General features: G+C 42.5%; 1 protein-coding gene across 1 annotated transcript; it reads left to right on the top strand.

Annotated features, from left to right (window-relative positions):
- The first annotated feature begins 6,000 nt into the window (after positions 1-6,000).
- Positions 6,001-6,907, top strand: LOC109770070 (dehydration-responsive element-binding protein 2C-like). Its single transcript, XM_020328773.4, has one exon. It carries the CDS (start codon positions 6,049-6,051, stop codon positions 6,622-6,624), a length of 576 nt encoding a protein of 191 aa, XP_020184362.2. The 5' UTR covers positions 6,001-6,048; the 3' UTR covers positions 6,625-6,907.
- The last annotated feature ends 4,100 nt before the right edge of the window (positions 6,908-11,007 follow it).

Here is an 11,007-nt window from a genome sequence, read left to right as displayed (position 1 = left end):
GTCGCTTGGTTCTCCTTGAATATTGGGTGCTAGGGGCATCCCCAAGCTTAGGCTCTTTCCACTCCTTATTCCTTCATCCATCGTGATCTCACCCAAAACTTGAAAACTTCTATCACACAAAACTTAACAAGAACCTTCATGAAATCCGTTAGTATAATAAAACAAATCACCACTTTAAGTACTGTTGCAAACCCATTCTAACTTTACCATGGCTGATACCCCCCGGTACAATCCATAGATTCATCAAAATAAGCACACAATGCAACAAAAATAGAATCTGTCAAAAACAGAGCAGTCTATAGTAATCTAGACTTTGACCAAACTTCTGTAATTCCAAGAATTCTGAAAAATTAGGAAAATGTAGGCTATTTGTATATCAATATTGTGTTGAAAATTCAGAATTTTATCATGCTTCTGTGATTTTTATAAATTCTTCTACTGGGCGCAAAGGTTTACTTGGCACAACCACTAAGTAAAACATAAAAACACAATCATAGAAGTATCATAATTGTGTCAACACACAAAAACAGAAAGAAAAAGAGAAAAAAATATTATTTTATTCATTGGGTTGCCTCCCAACAAGCCCTATCGTCTTATGCCCCTAACTAGGCATAATGCATAGATTCAAGTATTGTCATCTTTAGTTTTTGCTATCTTGGTAAGAGTTTTCTCAAACCCGGGAAGCTCTTTACGCTTCCCATTATTTTCAGGAAAAGAGACCATCTTAAGATCTAAAATATCGAACCACTTATTACACATAGTAATCAAAGTATTCATGCAACTGAGGTTTCCACTAATATGTTTGAGGGGTTCATTAGACTTTTGCAACTCAACCAATTTTTTTGTAGATGACCCAATTGGTCTAATATTTGAATCCCTTCTTGTCTAAAAGTAAATCCCTTTTTTGGTGGTGGAACTCCTAATATTCCCTCTATTATTTCGTAAGCAACATTACCATCAATCTCAAAAAAATTCCCTTTAGCGGCAAAATCCAAGAGTTGTCTATGATGCATGGTTAAACCTATATAAAAATTACGAAGCAAATTTTTTGCATCTCCTTTCATATTACAAATGTGGTAAGATTCCATCAACCTATACCAAGCATCTTTCAAATTTTCTCCCGGCTTTTGTTTGAAGTATAGAACTTCAAAATCCGGTAACAAGGGAGGGGTAGTCATGTTGACGAGAAGACCAAAGAAAAAAGGGCAAACAGAAAGAGGGAAAATATTTTTGTGTTTTTCTGAAAACCTTTTAGAAGTGGGGGAGATGGAAATGAGAGGAAAATGGAAAATAAAGTAATTGCATTGAGATGAGAGTTTGTGCGTAGGAACCTGATAGATGTTGATGATGTTTCCTCGGCAACGGCGCCAGAAATTCTTCCTGATTGCTTGTATCTAAGTTGGTAAGTCCCCAAAGAGGAGAGGATGATGCTCCATAGCAATGGTAAGTATTTCCCTCAGTTATGAAACCAAGGTCATCTATCCAGTAGGAGAACCAAGAAACAGTATGTAAGCAACACCTGCACACAAAGCACAAAAACTTGCAACCCAACGCATAAGAGGGGTTGTCAATCGCTCCTTGGTATTGAGATAGATTAAATTGTATGAGATTGGATAAGTAGATCTAGCAAAAACACAAAATAAAATAGATAAAGAAAAAGTGCAGCAATGTATTTTTGGATTTTTGGAATAATAGATCTAAAAACAATATGATAGGAAATAGACCCGGGGGCCGTCGATTTCACTAGAGGCTTCTCTCAAGAAAATAGCATACGGTGGGTAAACAAATTAATGTTGGGCAATTGATAGAAGAGAACATAATTATGACGATATCCAAGGCAATGATCATGTATATAGGAATCACATCCAAGATTAGTAGACCGACTCCTACCTGCTTCTACTACTACTACTACTCCACACATCGACCGCTATCTAGCATGCATCTAGTGTATTAAGTTCATGGAAAAACGGAGTAATGCAATAAGAACGATGACATGATGTAGAAAATATCTATTCATATAGGAATAGACCCCATCTTTTTTCCTTAATGGAAACAATACAAGTGTGTCATGTCTCCTTCTATCACTGAGATTGAGCACGGCAAGATCGAACCCATCACAAAGCACCTCTTCCCATGGCAAGAAAATCAATCTAGTTGGCTAAACCAAACCAAAGTTTCGGAAAAGAAATACAAGGCTATTACAATCATGCATAAGAGAGTTCAACAAAGACTCAAATAATACTCATAGATAGATCAGATCATAAACTCGCAATTCATCGGATCCCAACAAACATACCACAAAAAGTCAATACATCAAATAGATCTCCAAGAACATCGAGGATAACATTGTAAAGAGAGAACAAGACATCTAGCTACTTCCTACGGATCCGTAGGTCTGTGGTAAACTACTCACGCATCATCGGAGGGGCAATGGTGATGATGAAGAACCCCTTCATGATCGTTGACCCCTCTGGCAGAGTGTCGGAGAAGGCCTCTAGATTGAATCCCGTGGTTCTGGAACTTGCGGGGGCTGGAATTGTGTTTTGTCTTCCCCTAAGGTTTTTGGGATTTCAGAGTATTTATAGAGCCAGAGGTCGGTGGAGGGGGTGTCTATGGGCCCCACTACCCACCAGGGCACGTCTGGGGACCCTGGCGTGCCATGGTGCCAAGTGGGCCCCATAGGCCCCCACTGGTGCACTTCTTGGGCCTCCTGGGTGTCTTCTGGGCAGAAAAAATAATCTCCAAAAAGTTTCGTGGCATTTGGACTCCGTTTGGTATTGAAATTCTGCGAAGTAAAAAAGAAGCAAAAAACAGCAACTAACACTAGGCGCTATGTCAATAGGTTAGTTCCAAAAATGATATAAATTTGCTAGTTAGTGAGTATAAAACATCCAAGAATGATACTTTAATAGCATGGAACAATAAAAAATTATAGATACATTGGAGATGTATCGCATGACAAATTTTGTCCAACTCCATCATCGTCCAGCAAGCCTACGAAGGAATCACTCACTCTTGGTGGTGAGCATCATGGAATTGTTGATGAAGAAGGGTTGATGATGACGACGACGATGAATACCCCTCTCCAGAGCCCCAAACAGGCTCCAGAACAGCCCTCCCTAGGAAGAATAGGATGTTGCGGCGGCTCCGTATCGTAAAACACGATGAAACTTCTTCTCTTATTTCTCAGGAACACGTAATTTATAAGCTTGGAATTAGGTCAGACGGAGCCTCATGGGCCCTACAAGGCATCAGGGCATGATAACCCACAAGTATAGGGGATCACAACAGTTTTCAAGGGTAGAGTATTCAACCCAAATTTATAGATTCGACACAAGGGGAGCCAAAGAATATTTGTAAGTATTAGCAGTTGAGTTGTCAATTCAACCACACCAGGAGATTAAATATCTGTAGCAATGTGATCAGTAGCACAGTAATATGATAGTTTGATAGTGATAGTAACAATAGCAGTGGTAACGGTAATAGCAGTAACAGTTTTGTAACAGTAGCACTAGCAATAGTAACGCAGCAAGAACAATATGTGAAAAACTCATAGGCATTGGGTCGGTGAATTCGTTGGATGATATTCATCATATATTAGTCATAACCTAGGGCGACATAGAACTAGCTCCAGTTCATAAATATAATGTAGGCATGTATTCCGTAAATAGTCATACATGCTTATGGAAAAGAACTTGCATGACATCTTTTGTCCTACCCTCCCATGGCAGCGGGGTCCATAAGGAAACTAAGGGACATTAAGGCCTCCTTTTAATAGAGAACCGGAACAAAGCATTAACACATATTGAATACATGAACTCCTCAAACAACGGTCATCACCGAAAAGTATCCCAACTATTGTCACTTTGGGGTTTACGGATCATAACACGTAATAGGTGCATATGGCTTGCAAGATCGTATCTAAAACATAGATATAATGGTGAAAACATAAATGGTTCAGATCTGAAATCATGGCACTTAGGCCCTAGTGACAAGCATTAAGCATAGCAAAGTCAAAGCAACATCAAAATCAGAACATAGTGGATACTAGGGATCAAGCCCTAACAAATCTAACTTGATTACATGATGAATCTCATCCAACTCCTCACCGACCAGCAAGCCTACAAAGGAATTACTCACTCCCGGTGGGGAGCATCATGAAATTGGTGATGGAGGATGGTTGGTGACGACGAAGACCGAATATTCCCCTCTCCGGAGCCGCGAACGGGCTCCAGATCTGGCGTTCCGATGAAGAACAGGAGGTAGTGGCGGATCCATATCGTAAAACATGATGAAACTTTCTCTCCTGTTTTTTTGGAAAAATAGGATTTTATAGCGTCGGAATTAGGGTCAGGGGGCCCTCGAGAGCCCCACCACCCACCAGGGCATGCTAGAGGGGGGTGGCATGCCCTGGTGTCTTGTGGGAAGCCAGGCCCCCCCTCCAATGGGTCTTGGTTCCAGTATTTTTATTTATCGCAAAATAATTCTCCAAATTTTTTTGTCCAAATCTAAGAACTTTTATTTCTGCACAAAAACAACACCATGGTAGTTCTGTTGGAAACATCGTCAGTCCGGGTTAGTTTCATTCAAATCATGCAAATTAGAGTCCAAAACAAGAGCAAAAGCATTACGAAAAGTAGATACGATGGAGACATATCAGGGCGCACCCTGTAGGGGGTAGGCATGCCCTGTTGCCTTGTGGGTAGCTATGGATCCCCTCCTGTAGATCTTCATTCCAGTATTTTTATTTATTGAATAAAAAATCTCCGCAAAGTTTTGTTTGCTTCTGAGAACTTTTATTTCCACACAAAAACAACACCATGGTAGTTCTCATGAAAACAACTTCAGTCCTCGTTAGCTTCATTCAAATCATGCAAATTAGAGTCTAAAACAAAAGCAAAAGTATTTGGAAAAGTAGATACGATGGAGATGTATCACAACCGGACAGGGCCGACGGACACTCACCGGCAAGGAGAAGCAACAGCGGCGCATGGTATGTAGAAGCAGTAGCACACTACGTGAACGGAGCGGTGGTGACGGCGCCAACGGGCAAGGAGCAGCGGTGCACGACGACAAGGAGTAGCAGGAGAAGTGCACGACGCACGACATGCAGGAGCAACAGCAATAGCGCATGATGGGCAAGGAGCGCCAGTCATGACGCACCAGTGCAAGGAGCGGCAATGGCAGCGCACGGCCGCAAGAAGCGGCAACAGCAGCGCACGTGCAAGGAGCCGCAGTAGCAGCGCACGGCTGCAAGGAGCAGCACCGGCGGTGGACTGGCCGGACCCGATTGCTTTATTAGTTTCTCGGCAAGTACTTGATTGCTTTCTATAAAAAATCAGGGACCTGATTGCTTTTTTGCAAGGACCTGATTGCTTCAAAAAATATTTGGGCCCCACCTGTCAGAACCTATTAATGGCCAAAACTAATGGGGTTGACTTTTATGCCATGTCAGACTAGACGGGTGGAACCGATCTGTCATAATCGTGAGTAAAATTAACTAACACACTCATCAATGCAACGTCATAGTTTTTTGACATAGCCAACCAAAAAGTGATAGGTATTAGGAAGTTCTCAAAAAGCGGTAGTTTTTCATAACCCTTGCTCCAATTGTGGTAGGTTTATGCTATTTACTCCTGCTAGCGCCATGAATGAAATGTCCAAAGAGACCGGTATGTGCGCGATGTGTTGTGCCAGCCAGCGAGCCATGGCATATGTACGCAACACATGGAAACCAGGTGTGAGTTGGGGAGGCGTGACACTTGCATGCATGCACACCTACACGCGCCACTTCACCTCAACGCATGGAGAACACATGTAGATGCTCGCCCATATCCAAATCCATCAAAGAGACCGGCTCGTTGACCGAGGTAGGTATCGCAGCCCCTCCAGATGTCGCGTCGTCTCCACCACACGTTGCTCCGTCCCTACACGTATGTACCTCACCGCAGTCTTCCATGCCATCAATTCATCTATAAGTATCAGTGGCTATGGATCCTCTCCCCGAGCAGAGTCAGTCGACATCCCTCTGCCACAATCATATCAAGAATGAAGAAAACACCGACGCCGGCGGACCAGCAGCAGAACAGGCGGCGGTGCTGCCCGCTCCGACGATCACGCAAGGGGTGCATGAAGGGCAAGGGAGGGCCAGAAAACCAGCGATGCCCCTTCCGCGGCGTCCGCCAGCGCACCTGGGGCAGGTGGGTGGCTGAGATCCGTGAGCCCAACCGCGGCGCCCGCCTCTGGCTTGGCACCTTCGCCACTGCGCTCGACGCCGCACGTGCATATGATGCCGCGGCAAGGGCTCTCTATGGTGACTGCGCACGCCTCAACCTGGCAGCACCTCCCCTTCCGCCCATGACCGCGACAGTTCCTCTTCCTCATGCGCAAGTGCAACAGCCTCCGGCTCGTAGCACCGACACCAACAACACCACTGCATTGTGCTCCTCAACCTCAACGGCTTCGACGACAACCCCCACTAACTTGGGCACATTTGACATTGAGTGGTCTTATTACAATGCGGCGGGGGTGTTAGAGTTGGGGGACTTCGAGGCGTATGTGGCAGGGCTTCCCAAGGCGGAAGACTTTGGGTTGGAGGGGTTTGAGGAGGTGATGGACGATTAAGGTGGAAGAGGGATCAACATCTAGGACCCCACCATCGCATATGAGTGGCATACCATGCATGGCTGGCAGTCGCTTCGTCCTGCAGCAACCTAGTTCATGCATGCCTGCACATCTCGTTGTTGACATAGAAATAAGAAAGGAGTTATATTAAATAGAAAAGTATATACTCCATCGGTTGTCTGTTGCGATTTAGTGCGTGTTGTATATGTTGGTCAATGTAATATTGGAAGGATAATGTTGTGTTGTTGGTCGATGAATATGCATCACCACATCTTGGCATAAATGATCCAACACACATTTTGGCGCGCATAGTACATTGCACACATATATCACATGCTCCTACATGTGTAACATGTGCATGCATCTCACATGTCGATGTGTCAAGGCCTCCTCCTATTTTCTTAGGTATGCATATATGCACTCGCATATGGAGGTAAGGGCATTTCCAATAATTGCGTGGGAATAAATTGTATGAACTTGAACCAATAACCCTTGCAATAACTTTAAAGATGCAAAGATATAGCAAAATTATTAACCATCTTATTTTCTTAGGACAATCCCAATGCTCTAACACGCATGTGCTCTGTCTATTGCATGCCACCTAGATAAAAATCCAATGTGACACCATATTTAATGAGACGCGAATTTAAGATGCAAAGGGATAGGACTACTCTTTTTATTATCTCATTTTCTTAGAGCAATCCCAATGCTTCAAGGTGCACTGCGTCTAAAACACATCATCTCAATAGAAATCTAACGCATCACCATATTTAATGAACAAATAGAGTATCACTATATCTTAGTTCTTAGCACAAAAACCAAGAATGCTAAGGAAATAGATTATTGCTATATCTTAGTTCTTAGCAGCAAAACTAGGAAAGCTAATATTTTTTCCATTTCACAAAACAAAATACAACTCTAAAATATAAACCACTAAAGAAGTTGTATCTAAAAACACATTTAATGTATATCTTAATATGTTACACATAAGGAGTGTCCATAGATACACCTATTGGAATGGTGTATGATAGCTTATTTGTTGATGACATATATACATTTACAAACAAATATACCTAGAGTCAATTGGAGACTCCGATAATATGTTGATAGGCTTGTTGGTAAAACTAGCCATATCATCCATCAATAATCTATTATAAACTACTCTAATAGAGTTTCTGTAGTGTGACCAATGGAAGGTGAGAGCATTTATAAAGTTCTCCTTTTCTCATTTCACCTTGAAGCTTGTATCATGGTTGTTGGTTCATGTATATACAACCCTCCTCTCTCTTCCTATTTATTCTATGCCACATCATAAAACAAATATGTGACAAATTTCGCCAGCACCTATCTTACAACTATTGGAGACACCCTAATGCAATGAGTGATGCATAATAATTGCAAATAATTTCTTTTCCTCTCGGTCCCGAGTTCCCACACATGTACATTGTGCATGTAGCCCATGTGTCGCCATGCGACTCTCCCATATAATCATCCTGTTTTCCCAAAATATGTGTGTATGCATGTATTCATCCACAAGAGATATTCACAGATAAGGCATAATGTGTTGTGTTTCCTTGTCGGTTTCGAGGTCCTACACACGATACATGTGTAACACATGCATGTAGACCACATGTTGCCATGAGGTTTTCCCAAGGTGCCGTCCTCTTTTCTCATATACGTATGCATCCATTCATAAGAGATACTTTCATATAATATAAAGTGTGCGACACAATAATTTTTTTACTTCTTGGTGTTGAGGTCCTACACATGTACATATGTATATACATGTGTAACATGTGCATGTAGCCCATGTGTCACTGTGCGGCTCTCCCAAGTCATCATCATGTTTATATTAATGGATATTGTTCTGCCATTTATATTTACTGCTACATGCAGTGTTTTAACAACAAAAACAAAGTGATGATACCATTTACTATTTGTTTTTGTTTTTGTTTTTTGTCTGAATGTCATGCTAGTACTTTCTATACATTTTAAACAAAACATTGTCATTATCATTATAATTTCTCTATCATTAATGCCTGGTTTTGTTAATGAATCAAGGGATCCACTAATGGTGCACCATTTGAGATGAAACAATCTATTTTTAGTATGGACAAGGGGAAGTATGTATTGTGTCTATCTAAACTTCTTAAACTATAATGTATTACATGTAAGATTTTTTCAACAAGTAATTATGGCTCGACACGTACGCCACCGTGCTCGGCACCGCACGCGCATACGACGCTGCAGCATGGGTGCTGTACGACAACTGCACACTGATACGTCTCCGTAGTATCTACTTTTCCAAACACTTCTGCTCTTGTTTTTACTCTAATTTGCATGATTTGAATGAAACTAACCCGGACTACCATGGTGTTGTTTTTGTGCAAAAATAAAAGTTCTCGAAATTGGACGAAACTTTTTGGAGAATTATTTTGGAATAAAATAAAATAATGGAGAAAATACCCACTGGAGGGGGGCCCTGCTACCCACTAGGCACCAGGGCGCGCCACCCCCCTCTAGCGTGCCCTGGTGGGTAGTGGGCCCCTCGAGGCTCCGCTGACCCTAACTCCAACTCTATAAATTCCTATTTCCCGAGAAAATAATAGGAGAGGACGTTTCATCGCGTTTTACGATACTGAGCCGCCTCCACCTCTTGTTCTTCATCAGGAGGCCAGATCTGGAGACCGTTCGCAGGCTCCGGAGAGGGGGATCTTCCATCTTCGTCATCATCAACCATCCTCCATCACCAATTTCATGATGCTCACTGTCGGGAGTGAGTAATCTGTTCGTAGGCTTGCTGGACGGTGATGGGTTGGATGAGATTCATCATGTAATTGAGTTAGTTTTGTTAGGGCTTGATCCCTAGTATCCACTATGTTCTAAGATTGATGTTGCTATGACTTTGCAATGCTTAATGCTTGTCACTAGGGCCCGAGTGCCATGATTTTAGATCTGATCTATTTTTGTTTTCACCAATATGTTTGTGTTCTTGATCCGATATTGCAAGTTATATGCACCTGCTACGTGTTATGATCTGCATACCCCAAGGTGAAAATAATTGGGATTCTTTCCGGTGATGACCGTAGTTTGAGGAGTTCATGTATTCACTATGTGTTAATGCTTTGCTCCGGTTCTCTATTCAAAGGAGGCCTTAATATCCCTTAGTTTTCTTATGGACCCCGCTGCCACGGGAGGGTAGGACAAAAGATGCCATGCAAGTTCTTTTCCATAAGCATGTATGACTATTTACAAAATACATGCCTACATTATATTGGTGAATTGGAGCTAGTTCTGTGTCGCCCTAGGTTATGAATATTATATGATAAATATTATCCAACATTGTCACCAGTCCAATGCCTACGAGTTTTTCACATATTGTTCTTGCTAAGTTACTATTGTTGCTGCTACTGTTACAATTGCTACAAAACTACTACTGTTACCGTTACCGCTACTATTGCCATTGCTACTATTGCTACCAAATTATCATACTAATGTGCTATTGATCACTCTACTGCAGATATTTAGTCTCTAGGTGTGGTTGAATTGACAACTCAATTGCTAATACTTACAAGTATTCTTTGGCTCCCCTTGTGTTGAATCAATAAATTAGGGTTGATTACTCTACCCTCGAAAACTGTTGCGATCCCCTATACTTGTGGGTTATCAAGACCTTTTTCTGGCGCCGTTGTCGGGGAACATAGCTATATTTGTTGAGTCACTTGGAATTTATATCTGTTGGTTACTGTCGATGTCAAAACCGGCAGATCTCGGGTAGGGGGTCCCAAGCTGTGGATCTTGGATCAATGGGGAACAAGGGACGAACGACACGATGTTTACCTAGGTTCGGGCCCTCTCGAAGAGGTAAAACCCTATGTCCTGCTTGATTATATTGAAGTGTATAGGATTATTACAGAGTCGATCTACCACGAGATCGGATGAACTAAACCCTACGCGAGTAGGATGATGGTTGTTGTTCTAGCCTCTACAGACTAAACCCTCTGATTTATATTCAGGGGTACTAGGGTTACACATAGTCGCGTCAGTTACGAGGAAGGAATAATCATGCCGATTCTTCTTATCTTGATATGGAGGACACACCAAGGCATGAAAGGTCTCCTCTGCGGATACGGAGTCACCTCATAGTTCGGTCTCCTAGCAGTTGTAGTGTGGCCCACCAGTCCGACCCTAGGTCGGCAGCCCAAGGACCCCCTAGTCTAGGACTCCCTTAGTAGCCCCCGAACTAGCCTCCAATGTCGGTGTCTCACGATCCCCGAAGTCTTTATGCGTCCGACATCTCCGGCTTGTAGGGCGATTTCTTCCCTCCTCTCTATGTCCGGCTGACCATAGTTCGGTCCTGATAACTTGCTCGATCCAGCGAGT

Source organism: Aegilops tauschii, chromosome 2 (assembly GCF_002575655.3).
Source record: "Aegilops tauschii subsp. strangulata cultivar AL8/78 chromosome 2, Aet v6.0, whole genome shotgun sequence".
NCBI lineage: Eukaryota > Viridiplantae > Streptophyta > Magnoliopsida > Poales > Poaceae > Aegilops > Aegilops tauschii.
Note: the sequence above shows the minus strand (reverse complement) of the source record. Positions and strands in the feature narration are given on the sequence as shown.